The 25,811-nt window shown below is 35.3% G+C and overlaps 1 protein-coding gene and 1 pseudogene across 2 annotated transcripts in view; both read left to right on the forward strand.

Annotated features, from left to right (window-relative positions):
- Positions 1–24,798, forward strand: part of C8H12orf4 (chromosome 8 C12orf4 homolog) — a 63,787-nt gene extending 38,989 nt beyond the window's left edge. For both annotated transcript variants that reach the window (XM_037846838.1, XM_037846839.1), the window contains exons 11-14: positions 7,757–7,959; positions 22,823–22,880; positions 23,491–23,558; positions 24,183–24,798. In XM_037846838.1, the coding sequence (XP_037702766.1) occupies positions 7,757–7,959; positions 22,823–22,880; positions 23,491–23,558; positions 24,183–24,275 (422 nt within the window). In that variant the 3' untranslated portion in view covers positions 24,276–24,798. The remainder of the gene's footprint in view (positions 1–7,756; positions 7,960–22,822; positions 22,881–23,490; positions 23,559–24,182) is intronic.
- Positions 20,269–22,325, forward strand: LOC119541612 (annotated as a pseudogene).
- Positions 24,799–25,811: the final 1,013 nt, after the last annotated feature.

A 25,811-nucleotide genomic window follows, 5' to 3' on the forward strand; every position in this document is an offset into this window, starting at 1 on the left:
TGTATTACAGGGTATAACAAGGAAGGCCTGTTCGTGAACTTTTAAGTGTATATAGTTTTTTAAACTAAATGGTCAATTTGACAGTTTTAGAAATAACCATACTCTTAATATTTTTCCATCCTGCTTTTAGGTAGTTTGCTCACATTTCCATCTCCAGTTCTTCTACATATAGGTCACATTACGTTTAATCTAAGCAAATATCTTACCCATTTTGGGGACTCATCTTAGCAGTCCCAGTCAATTCACTTGTGGTCATCAGCCTCCGAATTTCCTCCCACCTTCAGGTATCCAACCTTAGTGGATAATGTTAGAGCCAGGATTGCATCACCACATGCCGTTTCCTCCACTTTGTGGAACAGGAAACTGCCCTGCTCTCCATCTAAAAATACTTTCATTGAGAAAGGATTTATTGTATTTTTCTCCATAGATCCATAATTCAAATCATCCGTATTTTGTGGCTTTTTTAAAATGTGCCAATCTTATTATCAATACCAGAGGTCCTGATTTTTTTTTAACTTAAATCTTAATTGCTATATTTATTTCCTTCCTTGGCTATTTTTTGAGGAATAAAAGAAATTCTAGGTTAGTATCTCACTGTTACAACCAGATCAGGATGTCGTAAGTCTGAGTTTAAAAAAGGACTATTAAACTATTCAGTTAGATATCCTAATAACATCTGAATCTACAGTTAAAAGATAGCTTCACAAAATGAAAAGGCAAACATTATAATGCCTCACTAATAGAGACTCACTAAAATGTGCAAACTCTGAGAACTAAATCTGAGAGCACAGGTTATCAGGGGAAGGCTTATTGTAAAGGTTCCTGGATTGTAAGATCTTAAAGCAGTTACATCTATTCCTGAATGGTTATCTCTAAATTCTGAGATGCTGAGCTCTTTGTGTATAACCTAGTCGGTCCCTGGAACTTTGGGTATCTGTGTGACACCTGAGACTCAGAGCCAGAGTTAGGCAGCTGTGAATGTCAGCATTACCCCATATAGCATATGTTAAAGAAGCTGAAAAAGAGATCAGACTTCAGTTAGAGATACGAGTGAAATGGACTTGGTCAGGACTAAGGTAAATCTGTCTAAAAGGTAAAGGATGATATTAGCTGTGTTTTAAAACTTCAACTTCTGTAATGAGACCAAAGGAAGAGATGTTTATTTGGTGGAAAATCTATATTTTCTGTAGCACACTATATAATTTAGCTTATATGGTCAGCTTATTTAACTACCATAACTACATGGAACCTTGAACAGGGAGTGAGATCTGGTTGGTTTGTACAGGTTAGTGTAAAGCCCCAATATATCCCAGAGCAATCTGGGTAGAGAATAAAAAAGTATTTGCAAGGCCCCTTTTAGGGACTGGGGGAAATTTTTGGAAAAATTAAACTTACCGACTTAGAGAATTCCTTATATTCTCACAGGCACTGGGGACTACCAATTTAGTAGGCCAAGCTCTCGATCTTGAGGCTTGCCCTTATGAAGCTTGTTGCTACAAAGGAGAGGCTAAGCCTACTTACAATTGTGCCTAAGAGTCACCCCCAGAGAACGTCTTTTCTTGTTCAGATGTGGCCCCTCTCCCTAAGCCACCTTGGCAGGTGGACTTGCTGCCCTCCCCACTGCATGGGACATGACTCTCAGGGGTGTGAATCTCCCTGGCAACGTGGGTCATGACTCCCAGGGATGAGCCTGGACCTGGCATCATGGGATTGAGAAAGCCTTCTTGACCAAAAGGAGGAAGAGAAATGAAACAAAATAAAGTTTCGTTGACTGAGAGATTTCAAATGGAGTCGAGAGGTCATTCTGGAGGTTATCTTGATGCATTATATAGATATCCCTTTTTAGATTTTAGTGTACAGTAGGAAATACCTGAAACTGTTGAATTGCATTCCAATATCCTTTATTCTTGAAGATGATTGTATAACTATATAGCTTATACATTGTGACTGTAATTGTAAAAACCTTGTGGCTCACACTCCCTTTATCCAGTGCATGGACAGATGAGTAGAAAAATGGGGACAAAAGTAGATGGATAGTAGGAGGGTTTGGAGGGTGTGGGATGTTTTGAGTGTTCATTTTTACTTTTATTTTTATTTTTATTCTTATTTTGGAGGGGAGTAATGAATGTGTTCAAAGGCTGATTATGTTAATGAATGTACAACTATATGATGGTACTGTGAACAATTGATTGTACACTGTGGATGAGTGTATGGTATGTGACTATATCTCAGTAAAATTGCAAGAGGAAAAAAATGATAGCTTCGTAGCCAAGAAATTTACAGGAGATTTAAAAAGTCCCAAATCACCATTTTTAAAAAAAATTTTTAAGACTTTTTAAATTGCAAAGAAAAAGGCTTATTTATGTATTTTTAAACCAGCAGTACTTTATCATTATCTAAGTATTTACAGTTTGTATCATTTAATTCTCACAACAACCTTGTAAGAAGGCAGTCCAGTGTTATTTTTCCAATTTCATACTTGATATAGTAGAGGATCAATAAGTTGAACTGACTTGCCCAAGATTAGTTATGATCAAACAGATCAATGCCAGTTTTGGGATTAGCAGCACCTGACTCTTGTTCACTAAGCCATTATGCCTTGCTACTGGATCACTGCCCACGTTTACCACTGTGCTCTCATCATCTGAATTTTCGGTAGGACATTAGGAGACAGTATATTTCATTGAGCCCAGAAGGATGTTGTCCACCAGGGTTCTGATAGGCAGTTAGTATCTTTGGGACTTCCTGGGAAATCATAATGGTACTATTGCTTACCAGATAATTCCCTCTTTACTTTCACTTTGTCTTGTTTACTTTGCTATTTATGCTACTGTCATTTCTTTAATTTCTCATTCTGCTTATCTCATTCCTTTATCTTGTTCACGTTTTTAAAAAAAGACCTTTGCCTACAGCCCATCAGTGGCATCTAGGAGTACAGTTGATTTACACTGGAGACTAAAATATTAAACATTGTGCTAAAGTATATTAAGTACTTTTAAGTATACTAACTAAATAAAATCCTAAATAATGACCTTGAATCAAGAATAGGCAGAGAGGAGCAGGGGTTAGTGGTGAAAAAGATTAGTGAAGAACATAGCTTTCTGAAACCTGTGTACTTGTAAAAGCTTACTATTTGTTTTATATTTTATTTATTTTGCTCAGTAAAATCTACAGAAAATAAATGTTGCTGAGATTTTTCTTGGCTAGTGGGGCAACATAGGCAATGGAGTGACTAGACTGAGCATGGATTGTAAAGGTTTGAGAAAGCACTGTTCCAGCATTTGATCTAAAATGTCTATTCATTCAACAGATTTTTGTTGAGTACCTTCTATGTGCCAGATACTTTTCTATATGCTAGAGAGAGAGAGAGCATGAAACAAGATAGACAAAATCTCTGTGGTCATAGAGTTTAAACAAGGCTCTCTTTAAAATACTCTACATAAACAAGTAAGCAAAATAATTTCAGTGCTAAAAAGAAAATGAGACAGAATAAAGTGTAAGAGAATGAGGGGGTGTCCTGTGTTGAGTAGCGTAGTCAAGGAAGTTCTCTTTGAGGAGGTGACCTCTAAACTGAGATGTGATTGATGAAAAAAAGTCACACATGCAGGAATCTTTGAGAAAAGCCTTCCAGGCAGCAGACCTGAATTGGGAACCAACTTTGCATGTTTGAAGAACTGAACCAAAGCCTGTGTGGCTAGAGTATAAGGAGAGAGAGAAAATGGGAGCAGAGCGATAAGTTAATAGGCTGTTAACAAAACCCAGGTGAGAGATGGTGGTGGCACGAACCAGGATGATAGTCCTAAAAATGCAGTGCTCAGATTTGGACTGTTTGTTGGAGATACAACTGTAAACACTTGGTGGTAGGTTGGATTGTGGTGTGAGATTAAGCATTGAAGGAAAGAAAAGAATTAAGGACAGCACCTATATTCCTTTCCTGAGCAACTACCTGAATGGAGATTGGTCTTATAAATTGAGTTGGGGGAAGGGAGGTAGTCAGGTAATGTTTTTTTGTTTGTTTGTTTGTTTTTTACATTTTATTTTGAAATATATTCAAAGTTATAGGAACAGTTGCAAAAACAAAACAAACCCCATACACAGAACTCCAGCATTCCCTAACCCCCCCCCAATATCCCGATCCGCTAACTTTAACATGTTGTCACACCGCTATTTCTTTCCCTGCCTCCCTCTCTCCCTATCTATCATCCATCATCTATTGCTCTGTCTTCTGAACATATGAGAGCTAGCTGCACACATCCTTGAACAAATACTATAATTCACATACACACTTCCCATGAACAAGAACATTCTTTTATGCAATCCCATTAAGTGCAGCTAAGAAGTACAAGAGATTCAACAATGATACAAAGCTTACATTCTATATTTCCTTTTCCTTATGTCTCAACTGTGTCCCTTTGAGGCTCCTGTCCTCCATCCTCAGATCCCATCCAGGGTCATCCTTGGCATTCAATTGTCATCTATTTAGACTGTCTTTTTTTTTTTTTCCCTCAATTGTGGAAACATATATACAGCCTGAATCTTCCCATTCCACCTCCTCCCTAGCATTCCATTAGTGGGATTAATCACATTTAGAATGTTGTAATGCTATCAGCTTCCCACCATCCATTACTAGAAATTTCCCTTCACCTCGAACAGCAACCCTACACTCATTTCTTAACTCCGCATTGCCCCTTCCCCCATTTCTCTTAACCCATACTCTACTTTTCATCTCTATGGTCATATTCTCTGATAATTTCTTTGTGTTTACTGTGGGGCTTAAACTTAACCTCTTAAATCCATAACAATCTTGTTTTTTTTTGATACCAACTTAATTTCAGTAGGACACATAAACTATGTACCTATACTCCTCCATTCCCCCCCTTTATATAATTCTTTCAAAAATTACATATTTTACATTGAGTTCAAAACCACTGATTTGTCATTAGAGTTTGTGTATTTGATATCATGTAGGAAGAAAATAATGGAGTTACAATTCAAAAATTATTGACTTCTATTTGTATTCCATTGTGGTCAGAGATTGTGCTTTGAGTATGTTCCATTGTTTTTTTTGTTTTGTTTTGTTTTGTTTTTTAAATTTATTGAGGCTTGTTTTATGACCCAGCATATGGTCCATTCTGGAGAAAGATCCGTGATCATTAGAGAAAAATGAGTGTCCTGGTGATTTGGGATGTAAGGTTCTATGTATGTCTGTTAAAATGCTCTATATCTTTTTCTCCTTTCTTTGTTTCTCTGTCGGTAGGGCTCTCTTTAGTATCTGAAGTAGGGCAAGTCTTTTATTGGCAAACTTTCTCAGCATTTGTTTGTCTGTGAAAATTTTAAGCTCTCCTTCAAATTTGAAGGTTGGAAATTTTTTGAAAATTTGGTTGGAAATTTTTCTCTCTCAGAGTTTTAAATATGTCATGCCACTGCCTTCTCGCCTCCATGGTGGCCACTGAGTAGTCACAACTTAGTCTTATGTTATTTCCTTTGTATGTGGTGAATTGCTTTTCTCTTGCTACTTTCACAACTTGCTCCTTCTCTTCAGTATTTGAGAGTCTGATCAGAATATATCTCGGAGTGGGTTTATTTGGATTTATTCTATTTGGAGTGCCCTGGTCATTTATGCTTTGTGTATTTATATTGTGTAGATGGTTTGGGAAGTTTTCCCCAACAATTTCTTTAAATACTCTTTCTAGACCTTTACCCTTCTCTTCCCCTTCTGGCACGCCAATGAGTCTTAAATTTGGACGTTTTATGTTATCTATCATATCCCTGAGATCCTTTTCAATTTTTTTGATTTTTTTCTCCATTCTTTCTTTTGTTCTTTTCATTTTCTGTTCCGTGGACCTCTAGGACACTGAGTCGTTGTTCAACTTCCTCTAATCTTGTATTTTGAATATCCAGAGTCTTTTTAATTTGGCCAACAATTTCTTTTATTTCCATAAGATCTTCCATTTTTTTATCTAATCTTGCAATTTCTTCTTTATGCTCTTCTAGGGTCTTCTTTATGTCCTTTTTATCCTGTTCCATGATCATCTTCATGTCTTTTATATCCTGTGCCATGTTTTCGTTCCTCGATTGTGATTGTTTGATTAATTGTGCCAACTACTGTGTCTCTTACGATATTTTGATTTGGGTGTTTGGGATCGGGTTCTCCATATCTTCTGGTTTTATCATATGCGTTAAGATTTTCTGTTGTTTTTGGCCTCTTGGCATTTGCTTTGCTTGATAGGTTTCTTTCAAGTTGTAAAAAAAAAAAAAAATACCGATCTAATTTTTCAGAAATACAAGTTGGTGGTGTACACTTTCTCCAACTAACCAGCAGATGACGTCTGCGAGTCACCTATACCCCTCAAGTTGCTTCTCCCCAACTCTGTCTCTGTGGTGTGTGGGGAAATGATTTTTGTGGGGTTCAGTTGGTGAACTCAGTTTGGGTTTGTTGTTGGAGCTGTCCGCCCTGAACGTGGTGCATGTGTCTGGGTGGTCAGGGAGGCAAGACCGCTTTAATATTCAAACCTCCCAGGTGTTCCTGGAGATTCAAGGCTGTTGCAAGAGTCTAAGCCTTCATTTCAGTTTTGCCCCAGATTCTCTGTTGCTGACCCACAAACCACCAGCATTGACGTAGCGTCCCTGGGTTTTCTGAGTGGGCCCCCCTTCTCAGCTGTGATTTCCAGGATCTCTGCTGAGGGAAGGCTGTGCTAAGTCACTAGTGCGTGTCATGCCTCAAGGGAAGCCCTGGACCACTGGGCCGTGCAGGGGCGCTCTCTGCCTGATGCAAGATTAGGCTATAATTCTTGACTGGTGTAAGTTCTGAGTGAAAGGCAGGTAGTAGAGCTGGACCCCACCCCTTTCCTCATAGAGAAGATAGACGCCCTAGGAGGAGGTCATTAGCATTTCAATGGTCTCTCTCTGCCTGTGCCACACCCTGTCTGGGTCACAGAACTAGGAACTGAAAATGGCGGAGGCTTTCTCCACTGAGTCGAAAAAGGAACAGAGCTAGTCTGAGGCAACCCTCTGGCTCTCCAAGGTCAGTCATCACCCAAAGCCTCTGTCTACTTCTTGGGGATTCATACCTCACAGTGAGCAGTTCACACTCGCTAACTAAAACCCCAGTCGGAGCTCAGCTGAGCTATGTTCGCTCACTGGGAGAAAGCTTTTCTGGCACCATGAGGCTTTGTAGCTCTAGCTGTGGGGGAGGCATCTCCCGATTTGGATCCGCAGTTCTTACTTACAGATTTTATGCTGTGATCTTGGGCATTCCTCCCAATTCAGGTTGGTGTATGATGAGTGGACGGTCGCAACTGTCCCCCTGCAGTTATTTCGGATTATTTACTAGTTGTTTCTGGTTTTTTTTAGTTGTTCCAGGGGGACTACTTAGCTTACACTCCTCTCTATGCCGCCATCTTAGATCCCCCCCATCAGGTAATGTTTTAACATGTGTTCGAGTTAAGCAGGACATTTTAAGTTTCTACATCAAAATAGAGGAGTACTCATCTGAGTTACTTAGTTCTTCGTGGTCACTTCATACTCATTTATGAACCTAATGCACAATTGCCTATTGTCTCTTGTTTTGTCTCTTTCCTTCCAGAGATTCAGGAGTAGTGTACATAGTAGCTTCCTGGGCCTGAGAGGTCCTGATAACGCCTCTACTAGTTCAACTATATTAGCTTATCTCTTTTTAGCTTTGCAGTTATTTATCAAGCCCTCTATGAATGTGATTTATGCATTTAAAATTCATGATTGTATCTGTTGTTCACAGGAGAATTTTATATTACACGGCATTCTAATCTCTCAGAAATCCATGTTGCTTTCCATCTGTGTGTGGATGACAATGTGAAATCAGGAAATATCACTGCTCGTGATCCTGCCATTATGGGGCTCCGAAATATACTCAAGGTTTGCTGTACCCACGACATTACAACAATAAGCATTCCTCTCTTGTTGGTGCATGATATGTCAGAGGTAAGCAGATTGAAAAATACCATGATTTCATGAATGTTAGCTCACAGTATTTTATAATGATAGTAATAATAATAATAATCCCCTTTACATTTTAAAAATGCTTTACTTTTTACAAAGGGTCTTTGCATCTCTTGTCTGGTTAATAGAATTGAATAACATGTAGTAGAAAACCGAATAATTCTTAATCATTTGCATTCAGAAAATTATAGTATTGTTCTATTGTATGATAAACTAGAAAGCCAGAATAATCTTTAGCTTTGGATAAGGCATGTACCTTTCCTCCTCCTCCATCTCCTTCATTTTTATTTTAAGTAACATTAGGGTTATCTCTATATTTAATTTGGCATATTTTCTCTGAATATGCAAGAATAAGTAATGGAAAGAGATACTACATGACAGAAAGTAACCAGCCTCAGTTTAAAATTTTCTCAGGGACACTCTTGGGATAATACAAGTATTGACTTCTACAATTAAAGTGTGGTGTAATCATTCATTCATTTCATTATGTATTGTACTCTATTTGACATTTTTAATTTTTAAAAAATCTTGTCCCTGACTGTCTGGTTTTCCTCCTGCTTTCTCCCCACCCATATAAAAATTGGTTAAAGGGGGATAAGTTGTAGAAAGACTAAGACTAAATTTCATCTTCAAATTGTCTGCAAGGGCAAAGGAGCCCCAAAACAAATGGGTGCAGGCAGGCCCTCCTAGGGAAGCCAGTGGTCAAACTGGTGATGAAGGACCCATATCAGCAGGTGGTGTTAAAAGTGAAATTGCTGACTGGTAGGTGCAGATTTGTAAGTATCAGGAAGGAAGTTTGATCATTGATTATTAAAAGTCATTCACCACAATAAAAGATTGGTATAAATGCTTTGTTGTAAAGTGCAATGTGAAATGTTTCATGTTTTACTTTTCAGAGTGATGAAGTCCCCACTGATAGTCTCATTATATTATGAGAAGCCTCATTTAAAATGCAATACCCTATGTAAACACTCAAATAATTAATTCTAAGGCGAGATGATTTTAAATGATTACCCACTTAAAATCCCTTGGTATTTTCACCAAACAAATTATTATTTTAATTGAGAGAATTCTGGCTCCATACTATGAGAACTATATCCGACTTCCTGATTTCTCATTTCATTTACTTCTGTAGCCTCGGTCATACCTAATATGGTATCATAAGAGTGACAAACATGGGTTGTTTTTTTCCCACTGTAGCTTTATAAAGTTTTAGTTCCGTCTGGAATTTTTAGCCACTGTTAGGTTATCGTCACTAACTAGTGACGAGAGTAGCAAAGAAAGTTTATGATGAATTCCTGCCACAAGGAAACATCCCAACATTTCTGCAGCTGGATTCCTGGTTAACCAGTTGATAAAAATGGTTATATGTAGGTGGGAAACAACCGCAAAAACAGTGTTTCCAAAAGTCACTAAGTTCAGATTTACTTCAAGACACCTGATACTACTAGCATTCCCTCTCCCACAATGGCACAAAAGTTACATGTTTAAAATTGGGACAGCCAGCTGCAGAACATTAAGTTTGTGTCCAAAGTGTCCAGTTTAATTCACAGAAGTATATTGAGCCAGGATCCTCCCATTTGTTGGATGTAAACATCCATTCAGGTCAAGAAGTTTATTCTACAAACTCAGATGACAGCACCCAGGATATAGAGGTAATATTTGCTTTAGCTTTTGTGCAAGGATGCCCAAGCATTTCCAGGTGTTATTTTCATCCTCTAACAAACAGAATTGCTAGATGCTTGGTTGCCACATTTTAATGTACAAGGTAATGGTAATTATGTTTGAAACAGTCTGTGTCCTGTGGTAGGAAAAAAGAGCTATAGAAATTAATTGACAGTTGAAAAGGAAAAAGTATCAGTAAGAAAGGCGTACTTGTATTACCAGTTCTATCTCTGGAGGTCTTAGTATCTGAAGATGCTGTAAATCTAGGCTAATGGATATGGAATGAACCTGCAAGCCAAAAATCCTAAATAACTAACTTCCTCTTATATTAATAATTTGGGGGTTGGGAATTTTAGTTGTGATTGTTGTCATTGTTGATGAAGATGTTGTTGGTTGTTTTTAACTTTTTATTGAAGTATAATACACCTATAGAAAATTGCACATATCGTAAGTATACAGCTCAAATTTTCACAGACTGAACACAGGTCATGAACATGCAGCACCCCAGAAGCCGCCCTAATGCTCCCCTCAGGCACTTGAACTATCCCTCAATTCCCCTGCAAGGGTAACCACTATTTTCACTTCTAAGAGTATAGATTAGTTTAGGTTTGTTTTTGTAGTATATATAAGTGGAATTATATAGTATATACTGTTGCATCTGGTTTCTTTCACTTAATATTATGTTTTTGAAATTTATCCATACTATTGTGTGTGGTTATAGATTGTCCATTTTCATCGTTATATATTATTCCATTTTGTGACTATACCACAATTATTTAGCCACTCCACTTATTTATGGACATTTGGGTAGTTTCCAGATTTGGATTATTACTAGTATTGCTATGAACATTCTAGTATATGTCTTTTTGCATTTCTGTTGAGGGTGTATATATATTTATGGATACACACACACACATGCATGTACACATATACAGAAAACATAGGAATGGAATTGTTGAGTCTCAGGGTATGGGTATGTTTATCTTTGGTAGACATAGTCAAATAGTTTTGCACAGTAGTTGTACCAACTCCATTGTTTTTGAATATGAAAAATAAGAAACAAAGCCAGGCTATCACCTTCTTATAGTAGTTGTGAAACTGATCAATGAAAATGTCTCAGGTACTCCAGAGAAACAAACTTGAGAAGTAAAGAATAATCTTGGAATCTCCCCAATGGATATATAAACCCAGAAGATAATTCTTATGTTTAATTTCCAGGTTATCCCTTGAAGACCCAAAATTACATACTGATTAAGTCTTAATCACCTCTGTAGTTCAACCTTACCCTAATCAGAAGATTCAAATTGAATAGTCTGTGCATGGCCATTAACTTTAGAAGGAAGATACTGCCTCCGATTATAATCAGAATTGGCATTTTAGTTTCAGTTTCACAGATTCATGATTTATTCTGTGTGTAGTACCTGCTTATCTAAAATGTCACAGTTGGGCCCAAATTTCTGCCTCAGTTCCAGTCTAAGTGTTTCACATAATCCATCTGGCTTTTTCAATGGAGTTCTTTCACAAGTGGTTTTACAGGTGTGTCGTTAAGGTTTGGTCACTTTGCCATTACTTAAAACTCACGATCAGAAACTTCCTCTCCTATTACATGAACAACTATATTGTATCTCCCATTTGCGATATAGTATATACTAAATTTTCTTTGCAGGAGTGAGCACCTTTTGAAACTGAGGACCGTGGCCCATAATGACAGGCAATGTCATGTCTTCTCATAACTTTATTGACTTCTAAAGCTTATGGTTTACTTTTTCTAAGAACTCAAAGCTGTTTTTTTAAGTGTTGGTTTTACTCAGAGATAAAATCACCAGATTAAAAAACTGCTGGCAAACATCTATCTATGCTTGATGGAGTCTCTGCATAGGCATATAAAAGATTTGAAAATAACTCAGATGTGTCTGTGTACATTCATATGTCTAGCATTTCTTTTCAGATTCATATGCTGCTAAGCTGTTTAAGTTAAACAGAGCCAGAGGGTTTCCATCATCTGAAAATTAAATTGCTTTTTAGAAAGTCTATAATTTCAAAGATATCCTGGGATCCTGCCATGAATTGGTATTTTGTGTGTTCTCTATACAGTATAGCACTGATGAAACTTTGTCATTAATTCACCTCATTCTGAAAGTGTGAAGTTCTTAATTTGTCTCATAGATGCTTACTCTGGGCCACTCTATTAACCACACACATAGAAAAACTAAGAAAGCATGGTTAATGAGTAAAACATGATGTTTTTGGAGAAGCTGGATAATGAAAGGACTTGACTAATATTTTCCCATCTACTTTTGGTCAAACCATTACTGTGAAATAATACTTTTTAAATATAAAAATGAGTGCTTTATTAAAGTAGTATAAATAGTAATAATTCCTTAATTCTGATTATTTTGCATGACATTTCAAAAATATGTTTTAGAACAATATTTTAAAGTTGATGCAAATATACATTTATACTTTAGTAATGATTCTTGTGTATGATCTTCAATTGAACATCCAGCATTAGTCAAATATAACCAGACTCTTGAGGAAATGAGACACCATGAATAAGAACCAGCAGGAACAAAGGAACAGAGAAACAGATACAGAGACTTGAGACACTGGAATTACGAGGTACTAACCACAAAATAGTTGATTACTATGTTTAAAGAATCTGAAGACGAGCTTAAAATGTCTTCAAGTAAAAAGATGCTATGAAAAGTGACCAGGCAACTACAAAACATTGCTGAGAGAAAATTTAAAAGACTTAAATAAATGGAAAGATACACTTGTTCATGGAATGGAAGATTCAGTGTTGTCAAGATACCAGTTCTCCTCAAATTGATCTATAAATTTAAATCCCAATCAAAATCTTTGTAAGACAATTTTGTAGATATTGACAAGCTAATTCTAAAAATTTTATGGAAATACACAAGATCTAAAAACAGTCAAAACAGTTTTGAAAAAGAACAAAGTTGGGGAACTTACACCACCTGATTTCAAGACTTACAAAAAAACTACAGTAATCAAGACATTGTGATTGATATTTGCAGAAGAATAGGCTGTGGATTAAAAGAACAATGAAGAATCTAGAAATAGATCTATATATTCAATTATATATATTTATGTGTGTGTGTGTGTTCAGTTGATTTTCAACAGTGATGTCAAGGCAGTTCAATGGGAGAAAGGGTAATCTTTTTCAACCTATGATGTTGGAAGAATTGAATATTCATATTGAAAAAAAATAATCTTAGCCCTTATCTGACATAGTATACAAAAATTAACTTAAAATGGATCATAGACCTAAACATAAGCGTTAATGCTATAAAACTTCTAACGAAAAATAGAAGAAAATCTTGGTGACTTCAGGTTAAGTAAAGATTTGTTAGGACACAAAAAGCATTAACCATTAAAAACTTTATGAATTATATTTCATCAAAAGTCAAAACTTGCGCTCACTGAAAGATACTGTTAAGAACATGAAAATGCAAACATCAAGATGGGATAAAATATTTGCAACACATACCTGATAAAGGACTTGTGTCTAGAATATATAAAGAACTTGTGTAGTTGAAGAACAAGTAGACAAATGGAGAACAAGTAGACAAACAGTATGATTTTTTTAATGGGTAAAAGATCTGAAGGATACTTCACAAGAGAAGATATATGAAGCGCAAATAAGCGCATCAAAAGATAATCAGCCTCATTAATCACTAGGGAAGTGCAAATTAAAATAACAATGAGATACCATTACATACCACCTGGAATAGTTTAAATTTAAAAGACTGATAATACCAGATGTGGGTGAAGATATGGAGCAATCAGAACTCTCATGCATTGCTGGTGGGAATTCAAAATGACACAATCACTTTGGAAAACAGTCTGGCAGTTTCTTATAAAATTACAAATACATACAACCCAGCAATACCATTCCTAGGTATTTACTCAAAAGAAATAAAAAATTATGCCACACCAAAACATATACTCAAATGTTCATAGCAGCATCATTTTTTTCATAGTCATCAAAAACCTAAAATCATCTGACTGTCCCAAAATTAATGAATGGATAAATAAATTATAGTCTGTCCATAAAATGGAGTATTACTCTGCAGTACAAAAACTAAAAAAAAAAAACAAGCTACTGATACATGCAACAATGTGGAAGAATCTTTAAAGCCTTATACTAAGTGAAAGAAACCATGCAGAACAGACTACATACTGTGTGTTCCATTTAAATTTATTAATGCAAAACTTTAGAGACAAAGTAGATTAGTAGTTGCCAGAGACCAGGAGTGGGGGGAGGGGATTAACTGCAGGAGGGCACAAGGAAACCTTCTGAAGTGATGGAAATATTCTGTATCTTGATTGTGGTGGTAATTACATGACTGGATACATTTGTCAAAACTCATCAAAATGTACTCTTGAAATTGGTGAATTTAATTTAAATTATACCTCAATTTTGCTAATTTTTTAAAAATTATAATAGCAAATTAAAAAAAGAACCAACTAGAATTTCCAGACCTAAAATACAATGACCAAAATTAAGAACTCAGTGAAATGTTTTGGCAATAGATTAGTCATGGTTGTAGAGAGAATAGTGAACTGAAAGAAAGGTCATAAAATATTATCCAGAATGTAGCACAGAGAGACACAATGGTGGTAAAAGACAAGATGCATATAGTATTTGAAAAGGTCTAACATACATTTAATTGGAGATAGACAGAGTTAGGCAATGTTTGAAGAGATAATGGCTCAGAATTTTTCAGAGCTGGTGAAAAATACCAATCCACAGATTCAAGAAGCCCAAATCAGGATAAATAAAAAGAAGCCTGTGCCTAAAAATATCATAGTGACACCAGTCCTAAATGCAGCCATAGAAAAGACAGATTACTCAAAGGATGATAGACAACTGACTTCTCAATAGAACAGTGGAAGCCAGAGACAGAATTATACTTTCAGACGCCAAGGGAAATAATTACCAACCTAGAATTATGTACCCAGCAAAAAGTATGCTTTGTGAATGAAGGCAAAATAAAAATATTTTCAAGCAAACAAATTAAGAGAGTTTACCACCAGCAAAATTACGAGTAGAGGAAATCCTAAAGAATGTACCTCGGACAAAAGATACATGATCTTAGATTACAAGGTAGATGTGCAAGAAGACATGAAAAGCAACAAAAGTGGTAAATATATGAGTAAATCTAAATGAATATTGACTGTATAAAATAATAGAAAGAGTAGAGGGTGAAAATGTGATGGTAAAGCATTTAATCCCAAAGGAAGAAAGTAAAGAAAACGAAGCATAGAAATGATGGCATAATTAAATGCATAAAATAAAAAGATAAATTTAAATATAAGTTTAAAGGCTAGTAAAGACATTAAATATAAATGTGCTCTAGTTAAAAGATGAGGATTATCAGGCTAGGTTTTTTTTAAAAAGAGCTATCTATCTTACAAGTGATACATTTAAAACAAGGATATAAAAAAAGTTTTAAAATAAAGGAATGGAGAAAGGTATGTTATGCAAATAGTAAGCAATACAGAATTATTAGAAAAATAGACTTCAAGGCAAAGAACTTTAATAAAGTCACTTCATTATTACACAGGTGTATTTCACCTGAAGGATTAAATGGTTCAAATGTATGTGTACCGTATAATAAGATAGCCTAACAATGTATGAAGCAAAAATTGACCGAACTATAGGCAAAAATAGACACAGCCACAATTCTAGTGGGAGATTTTAACATTTCTGTAAGTAATTTCTAGATCAATGAGACACATCAGATAAGCAACATGATTAATGTTACACCCAGTGCCTGTGATATATACATTCTTTACAAGCACATATTGAACATTTACAAAACTGAACCTATACTGAGGCAGAAGGAATCTTAACAGATTTCATTGGAGTTCAATCATGCAGATTTTGTTCTGTGATTATAATGTAATTGTGCAAGAAATCAATAACCGAAAGTCATCTAGAAAAATACCATGTGTATAGAGATTCAGAAACACCCTTTTAAATAACATATGCACCAAAGACAAAATAATAAAATGGAAACTTGAAAATATTTTTAAATAAACGTTAATGATATATATTCAAATTTGTGGGATACAGCGAAAGCAGTTCTTAGAGGGGTGTTTGTAACTTTAAATATATAGAAAGAAAGGAAGGCTGAATGCTGATGAGCCAAGCATCCATCCAAAGTTAGGAAAATAATAGTAAAATAATCTCAAAGAATATAGATGGAAAAATGTAATAAAAGTAAGAGTTAAAATCAGTGAATTAGAAAACATACAAGATAGAATGAACAAATTCAAATTTGATGAAATTGATAAATCTCTGGTAAAACTTACTGAGAAAAGAAGAGATGCCTCATGTAAGCAATATTATTAATGAAAAAGGACTACAGATTGAGTTGACATTAAATATTAACTCGAAGGTATTATTGACAATTGTATATCAATAAATTTGATAACATTGCTAGAGAGTTCTAGAAAATATTCAAGGTACAAAAAATTTCCAATCTTAATCAAGCACTTACAGAGTATAGAAAAAATAAGTACACACCACAACGTATTTTATTTGTCTAGCAGGATCTTTATACCAAAATCTGACAAAGGTAGTACAAGAAAGTAAAATTACACTCCAGTCCAGTTATAAACATAGAAGCAAAAATCCTAAGCACAATATAGCAATATATATGCATCATGGCCAAGTTAGGTATATTCTAAGACAAGGTTGGTTGAACATTAGGAAATCAGTCTCTATGTTAACATTAACAGTTTAAAGGAGAAAATAAAGTATTTAGATAAACTGCAACCCCGTTCATAATTTTTTTAATGTCTTAAACAAAAAGAAAAGGGAACTTCTAACCTGATAAAGAATATCTGCAGGAAGCCTGGGGCTCACATCATATTTAATGATATTGAAAACTTTCCCATTGTGACCAAGAACAAAGACCATAATGCCTACTATCATCCCATCTAGTCAACATTGTTTCTTACATGAAGATAAAAAAGAAATTAAAAGTATAAAGACTAGAAAGGAAGAAATGATACTGTTACTTTTTATAGATATAATTGTATACATAACAATTCCCGGAGCATCTACAGGTAACATATTACTATTAATAAGAGAGCTCAACAAGTTTGCTGGATTAAAAATTAAAAATCAGTTTTATTTCTATAAACCAAGAACACAGTTAGAAAACAAAATGTTTAAACAGATGCCATTCATAGTAGCATGTAAAGAGAAAGTACATAGGAAAATATCAAATAGCTATGTATAACCTTTACAGAGAAAATAGCTGAACTTTGAAAGAAATTATAGACCACCTAAATAATGTACACAAGTCCATGAATCAAAGAACTTAATATTATAAATTGTCAGCACCACAAAAATTACTCTTAAGGCTTAATGTAATCTTTATCAGAATCTCAAATCTGTATGTGTGTGTGATTTGGCAAGCTGATTCTAAAAGCTTTATGGAACTAATAATAATTCACACTCTTGAAAGGGAAGAACAAAGTGGGAAGAATTGTTCTAACAGATAACCAAGTTTTATTTTAAAGCTATAGTAATTGAAGGTTCTGTGGTATCGGCACAGGAATAGATAAATAGGTCAATGGAATGGAACAGATAGCTCAGAAACAAAAGCATGCAAATAATTCCAGACTTATAAAGAAGTTGCAGAAATAATACAAAGAATTCCTAAATGTGCTTTATGTAGATTCTTTAAATGTTCTCATTTTACCACAGTTATATATATACCCTGTGTGTATAAGTGAATGTGTGTACATGTATATTTTTTTGAACCACTTAAAAGTTGCAGACACTATGTCTCTTACCCCTTCAGAGGCATTTCCTAAAACATAAAGAATATATATCTATAATAATATTGATTCACTACTATGATCTAATATATGAACTTCATTCAAATTTTACCACTTAATATAATAAAAGGAAAAAAATGTTTTTTTCTGGTCTGTTATCCAGTCCAAAGCGACGTTATATTTAGTCATCATGTCTCTTTAGTTTCCTTTAATCTGTAACAGTTCCTAAGTCTTTATTTATTTTTCATAACCTTGGTATTTATGAAACGTATAGACCAGTTATGTTGTAGACTATTTATCAGTTTGGGTTTGTTTGATGTTTCCTCCTGATTAAGTTCACAGTGCATCATATCAAGAGGCACATGGTATCAATATGTCCCATTACTGATTATGTTAACTTCGATCCGCCAGGTTTCTCCAATATAAAATTTTACACTGCAAAACTAATTACCCTTTGCAATTTATTACATAATTTTTATGAAGGATTGTCTTTTGGATAAACGGTGTTGGTTCGGTGGGTATCCATATGGGGAAAAAATAAAATTAGAGCTCTAATTTGTACCCTACACAAATGTCAGCTCTAGGTAGAGTATAGACCTAATGTGAAAGGTAAAATTATAAAGCTTTTAGAATGCAATACAGGACCATAGGATAGGAATAGGAAAAGATTTCTTCAACCAAAACATAAAAAGCATTTTTACCAAAATGAAATTTAAACCTTTTGTTGATATAAAGACACAATAAAGAGAGTAGAAAGAGAGGCTGCAAAATGGGAGACAGTATTTGCAACAAATATAGGTGACAAAGGATTTTGTTTCCAGAACATGCAAAGAGCTTTTTTCTTGTCAACAAGAAAAAAACAACCCAATAGAAAAATGGGCAAAAGACTTGAGACATTTCACAGAGAGACATCCAAACTTATAGTAAGCATACACAAAGGTATTCAGTCTCATTAGCACTCAAGGAAATACAAATTAAAACCACAACAAAATATGATGCGCTACCAAATTGGCAAAAATTATAAAAGCTGACAAAGCAAGGTTAACAAGGATGTAGAATAACAAGAAATCTGATTCACTGCTGGTGGAAATGTAAATTGTTAAAGCCACTTTGGAAAACAATTTGGCATTTTCTAGTAAAGTTGAAGATAAGATGATGACCCAGCAAATTTGCTGTTGAGTATACATGCACCAGGATACATGTGCAATGATGTTCATAGAGCACCATTCACATAGCCTCAAACTGGAAATAACCAAAGTGTCCTTCAACAGTAAAATGGATAAATATGAAATATTTGTAAAATGAAGTCTTACCACTATAAAAATGAATGAACCACACACAAAAATATGGATGGATTGTATAAACATACTGCTGATCAAAAAAAGCAGACCACAAAAGAATATATAGTGTGTGTGTGATTCCATTTATATACAAGTCAACCACAGGCAAACCACAACCGTATCATTAGAAGTAAATATATAGGGGATAAAACTAAACAAAAACAAGGAAGTGATTTCCATGGAAGTCAGGAGAGTTGTAACCTCTTAAATATATTGGTAAAACTGCAAAAAAGGAAGTGATTTCCTTGAAGTCAGGAGAGTTTTTGCTTTGGGGGAGGGGGTAGGCAGGGATGTGAGTGAGAAGTCCCTTGGGGTCTTCTGAGATGTTGGTAATGTTCTCTTGCTTAACCATACAGGTGCTTGCTCTGTATGTATTCATTGTACTATATATTTACATTTTATATACTTTTCAGTGTGTGTATTAAATTTAAAAGGAGAGAGGGAATTGGATATTGGACAGTTCACAGCTTCTGCCAAAATTGCTGTTCCAGGCATTTCATAGTTTGGGCTCAAAAGCCCCTATATCAATTAAAAATTAGATTATTGCATATAATAGAAGATGAATCCAGAGATAGGTAGATATTCCAGGACTGCTACAGTTCATCAAGGAACAAGGCTTCTTCTGTCTTCTAGCTGTGCTACACTTTGCTTTCAAATTCCTGGTTGCAAGTTGTTTCTGACTTCCAGACAGCGTCTCTCATTCAAGGCAGAAAAGAGGAAGAAGGAAAAGTGAAGGGCAGAAACCTCATAAGACTTGCCTTTCTTTCATCATCTCTCATTTGCCGATCATGTAATCACCCTTCTCTGCAAAAGAGGCGAGAAAATTGGATTCTTTTGCTTTCTTGCTTCTATAGTAAAGGGAAGTAAGGGAGAAGAGGGTTGGAAAGGTTATTGAATGTGTAAATCAACCTACCATCTTTAACTTTTGACAAATCATTTTATCTCTCTGCCTCTCGGTTGTCTGTTTTTTCTGTTTTAATCTCTAATGTAGTAAATATAAAAAAGTGTAATTCACATAAACAAAAGCTCTACTTTTAGATGTGTAAAAGATCCTGAGACCCAAAAAGTTTGAAACTCATCGTAATGAAATAGTAAATGTGTTTTATAGTTATAGTTATGAAGACTTGCAACATGGAAAAATATACAGGATTTAAAATGATAAAATCACTGATATTAACTATGGAAAATTATAAACGTATTGGGTATAGTCTGGCACTGGCACTTGTGTGTATTTGGTTAAAGATTGGAAAAGAGCTTAGAAAAATGAATGCAGATGATTTAAGGGGCTGTGATGAGGTGTTTGTTTATTTTCATTATTTTGTAATAACATATACAGTAAAACATTTTAATGCATTACTTATGCAAATATTATACAACTTAATACAATTATTCATGCTAATATCTTGAGAGTAGTAAGGGGAGTTTCTAAGTCACTTAGATTTGTCTTTAGAATTAATTATGTAGAAAGTTTTAAGGATATGTTTATTTTTTAAATTACATTTATTAAGCTAATTAGTTTGCATTCCACGGGTATAGTCTAACAGTTGAAAGAAGTTGTATGCCTAAAAACCAGAGGAAGTCCAGCTGGGATTAGCAAAGAGTTGCCTGAATCTCTTCACAAAATGTATGGTCAGCATTACAGATATATTCAGAGCTGGCTGTATTTTTCTCTGTTAAAAATGTATGATTCAATGTGGGTGCATTTGAATCGTGCAGCTGAGGAGTTATATGTTCACCCTCTGCAGTAATTTAATGAAGAAATGACAGGAATCTGCAAAGAACCATTTATCTCTGAGACTGATGTTCAAGTGCATTTGATTAGCAAAGGTCAACCAAACCCTTTGAAGAATATCCTAAATGAAAATGATGTGGTATTCATCATGGGAAAAGCACCTTTAGAAAAGGAAGAAACAGATCATGTTGAAGAACTAAAATCTGAAGAAACTGCTATTTCTGATTTCTCTACTGGTAAGAATGTTGCTTTACCAATTGGGAGAGCAAGGCAGTTAATTGGACTTGGTACCATGGTGCACAATCCTAATATGACCCATTTGAAGATTAACCAGCCACTTACTGTCCTTCCTCCCCTTTGGGTAAGTTGTGACTGTTGAGATCCTTAAGGTACTTGTTGGCTAGGAGCTGAGCTTGTGACAACAAATAACGGCATCACAGGAATTGTCCTATATGTGGTCAGTTGTAAAGCTGATAAAAATTATTCTGTAAATCTCAAAGACCTAAGGAGTTCACACAAGAAAAGGCATCATTTATCTATAGTAACAACCAGGACTTTGCCCAGTATGAGCTCTTTAAGTCCACTATCTTGGATGATATAGTCTCCACATCACAAACAGCAATCACTCTGGATTTTTTCTGCAATTCTGTGGATGACATTCTTCAAATCCCTCCACTCCCTTCAACTGCAGATCTGAATATTAAAGTGGAATCAGGAGAACCCAGAAGTCCTTTGAATCATCTTCACAGAGAACTGAAAATTTCTCCTTGTTTCGGCTGATAGTTTGAGGTCTGGTATAACTGAATGGCCTGAATCTCTGGAGGCAAAATCTGCTGTTGAACTTGTGCAGGAATTTCTGGATGACTTAAATAAACTGGATGGATTTGGTGATTCTACCAAAAAAGACACAGAGACAGTGAAGCCTGACATTGCTGCAGTTGATCATTCCATTGAGTGTCTTTTCACAGTACAGTGATGATCTTGATTTTGCTGAGCAGCTATGGTACAAAATGTGCAGTAGTGTAATTTCATATCAAGACTTGGTGAAGTGTTTCACACTAATCGATCATACAGAGTCTGCAGTGTGGTGATATACAGCCATGGCTCCATAGTGGGAGTAGCAGTTTACTAAGTAAGCTAATTCATCAGTCTTATCATGGAACCATGGACTCAGTTTCTCTCAGTGGGACTATTCCAGTTCAAATGCTTTTGGGAGTTGGTTTGGACAAAATAAAGAAAGATTATTTCAGTTTTTTTATAGGTCAGGAACTTGCATCTTTGAATCATTTGGAATACTTCATTTCCTCATCAGTAGATATAAAAGAACAGGTTTATCGTGTTCAAGAACTCCACCATATTCTAAAAATATTAGTCAGTTGTATGCTTTTCATTAAACTTGAACATGAGCTCCTCTTTTCTTTAATACAATCCTTCATTAAATAATATAAACAAAATTCTCTTAATGAGCAACACCTTTTTCACATGCCAAATAGGCCAACTGCTATAAAAAAACTTATGTCAAAGTGAGAAACTGCAGAAATGGACAGTGGAAATAGTGGTCAAAAGAAGCTTAAAACAGTTTGGCAACTGAGTGACAGCCCACCTGTAGACCATGTGACCATGTGAATTTTTACAAACTTGATTTATCTGAATTAACACTAAACAGTAGCTTGGAAGAAACGTGCATTTCAAGTGTGCTTATGAGGTCCTCTCTACATCCCAGCACAAGGCAAAAAAAAAAAAAAAAAAAAGTATTTATCATGGAGCTTGGGAATAGAAATACACAGTAAACCTTAGAACAGAAAAAGGAGGAAGATCCTGAAGAGTCTTTCTGTGAAATGAAGCAACAAAATTGATAGTCAGTCTCAGCTCCGCCTCTGAAGGAGGAACATAAGTAGAACCACAGCAATTAGAATGCAGACAGTACAGACTGTAGGTACCGCAATCTCCATAACCATTTGCATGTGGCTGAATAAAAGCTTTGAAATGGTAAAGAGAACAACCACACAAATGAGAATATGACCATTTTAGGGATACGGCTTCATCTTGAAAGCTTTAACTGTATTGGAAAATTGCGTTATCAACTTTTTAAAATATTCCCATTTGCTATAAAAGAGAACCTAGCGAATTAAAGGTTGTAAAAAAAATTATGTTAGGCTTTTCTAAAGTACTTCAGGAAATACGAGATGAAGAATGCCCAAATTTGTTTTTTCCCCAGATACTGTAATAAAATTTAAATGTTTAAAAGAAAAAGAAAAAGTATGATTCATTTTGTTTCCTCTTTTAGGAAATGACTATTCCTTGGTGCTTAAGGAGAGCAGAACTTGTGTTTAAGTGTGTCAAAGGTGAGCATAACCTTATACTGAATAACAGACTACCTAAATTTCTTCCTCCCAAATATTGAAAGGAGACCCAGACAAAAGAATGTGAAATTTACCCCTGTCATCTAGGGATGCCTCACACAAGTGATTTAAAAAGCAAATATATAATGAGGGGCTTTTTAACTTACCATTTTCCTGTCACAAAATAAACAAGTCTCTAGCCCTCCTGAAATACAAAGCTATTTGGATCTTGTTTATACATTGCTTTGATTCTAGCATGCACTGTATTGCCTTTTATTTTCTCAAAAAGAAAAAAAGCCAGCTATTTAATCAACCTTTAATAATCTGTTTTAGTTTCATTGTATAGAGGCAAAAGAGGATTTGAAAAATCATGTGTGTATTGACAAAACTATGTTAAACCCCTGCAGCATGGGAATTAGACATAGCAGAAGTTTATCTGTCCTTTAAGCATAGCCTCTCCTGCAGGCAAGTGGCTACCTAAAAAGTCAAGACATTAAGTCCCACAATGAAAACTCACTTTATCTCAAGGTCTGTGCTAGGCTTAGTTGAACATACTGGTAGGTTTGAAGACCAGAACTCATAATTCAGCAAAGTCTTTCTGTTGTTCTTTTAGGTTTCATGATGGAAATGGCTTCATGGGATGGAGGAATTTCTAGGACAGTGCAATTTTTGGTACCACAGGTTTGTTATCTGAGTAACAACATTACTCACCCGAATTTAATCTTTGTTTTAATATTCCACACAGGTATAGCTGGGCACCCTGCCTCAGACTCTTAAATATAACACACCAAAATGCTAACCGAGTTCTACCTTTTAAGGGAAGAAATGTTTAGATTAAAACTTTAAAGGCACTTAATTTATTGTCAAAGGTTTCAGCATCTACCAGTTAAGAGATCTTTTATGTACCCCTAAAACAACCAAATTTGACTCTCCCTTTGTTTGTTTTTTAATCTGATGTTTGTCATATAGAGATTATGTAGAGTTCATAAATAAAAGCATTAGCAGAGAATGATTCTGTATCTCTGTAGAACTTAGCAAAATTGGTGGTGCTTTTATGACTGATTACATTAGTGTTCTATTGGGGTTTGTCTAGTAATCAAACTAATTAGACAGAAACAGCGTAAGTTCTCAGAGTTTGGGGCCAGAGAAGCCCCTCCCCACCCATACAGGCAGTCAAATCAATCATGAAAAATAATGTTCACATATTGCATTTCATATCTAGACCTAGTTCCATATTTTAAAATGCTTTTTAAATTTTAAAAAATCAATGATAATATAACAAGTTTTCGTTTTTACCTCTTACAGAGTATTTCTGAAGAAATGTTTTATCAACTTAGTAACATGCTCCCCCAGATCTTCCGAGTATCGTCAACACTCACGCTGACATCCAAGCACTAAACCATGATAGACTGACAAGCTGGCAGAAGAGGATTGTTAAACTCCAGGAATTGAGCTGTGCTGGAACTCTGTCAAGCAAAAGATGCTCAGAAAAAGAACCTACAACCCAAGTCACAAATCAAGTCATGATATATGTCTGTTAAACATTCCAAAAATTTATGTATTGCACAAACTTGTGATCAACCCCTTAACTTACACATTCTTAAAATCTCCTGAAAGAATAGCTCTTTTTTTTCTACAGTTGTGTCCTGTTTGTGAATATTAGTAAGTTAAAACTTCCCTGTATCACACATGGACACTTCCTATAAGAAACCATTCACTGCATTTTCATGGAGACATTTGACTTTTTCAAAATATTTGAATCATATCAGGTCTATGCTAGGCTTAGTTGAGCAAACAGAATCTTCCTTTTACCATATTTACCAAATGAAATTGCAAAAGCACTGAGAAATACATTGCAAGTATGGATTTCTTGTGAAAATCTTTTTGTAAAAGCAATAATATATGAGACAGATGAAATGTGCTTAGTCTTTTAAATTCTTCTGTTTCAAAAAACTGCTTTTAGTCTACTTTTCCTAAGGTTTTGTAAACTAGAGTCAGAAAAAGTCTTTGGATTCTTTACCCCTGTCTCATCTTTCCTATGTGACCTTGCCCCTGTCTATTAATAACATTTCACAGACTGGGAAAATAGTGATCCTGTTTGCAAGCCTGATGTAAAGTTAGCCTAAACCAATGCCAGTCAGTGTGTTAGTGCTCATCAACATTGTGACACTCAGACAACAGGGACCATTTTTATTTCTCCATCCTTCCTGCATTCTCAGCTTCCATAACTGTTTTTCTACCCTTTGCATTTCTTTGCTTTAACTATGTCCCCATTTCTGCCTCTGCTCTGTTTCCCCTCCTTTTCCATTGTCTTTCCTTTATCAAGTGCTGCATACCTCTTACTTACTTCATCTATGACATACTTGCCATGAGTACTGAGTGCATTGAAAAAGTGTGATCCACAGCCATGAATGAAAGCAATAGTTACACCAAATCCAAGTAGGGTGATGATGTAACTGGCCAACTGAAGGAAATAGAGGATCTTTGGCATCATGATAAGATGGTATATCTTGATTCCAAGATACAAAATAGCACTCTTATTAAAATGCCTAAATCTAATAACTATTATAGAAATATGGTAAGATTGGGGAAATCCTGCTTATGATGTTACATACCACTGAGGAAAACACACCAAGCATTATGCTGATAAATAAGTAATTTTAAATACTGGTTTCATGCACTTCATTGGTGGGAATTTTAGTGAAGCCATAAATGAGGAAGTCTGGAATTTTGTATTTAGACAGGGAAGGATGAGGTTATGACCTTTTTCTGAGTGTTTTAGATTAGTTTCTTGGAGGGGTAGTGGTTTCAGCCCCTTGAATGATGTTAAGAAGGTGCCATAGGCTGAGACTAGAAGGACATTGTAGGTTTAAGGTGCAGTTGGGAGCAGAGGTGTGATAAACGGAGGCAGTGCTAAATGGCCAGTAAGTGGAG

The sequence above is a fragment of the Choloepus didactylus genome, chromosome 8 (genome assembly GCF_015220235.1).
Source record: "Choloepus didactylus isolate mChoDid1 chromosome 8, mChoDid1.pri, whole genome shotgun sequence".
Classification (NCBI taxonomy): Eukaryota; Metazoa; Chordata; class Mammalia; order Pilosa; family Megalonychidae; genus Choloepus; species Choloepus didactylus.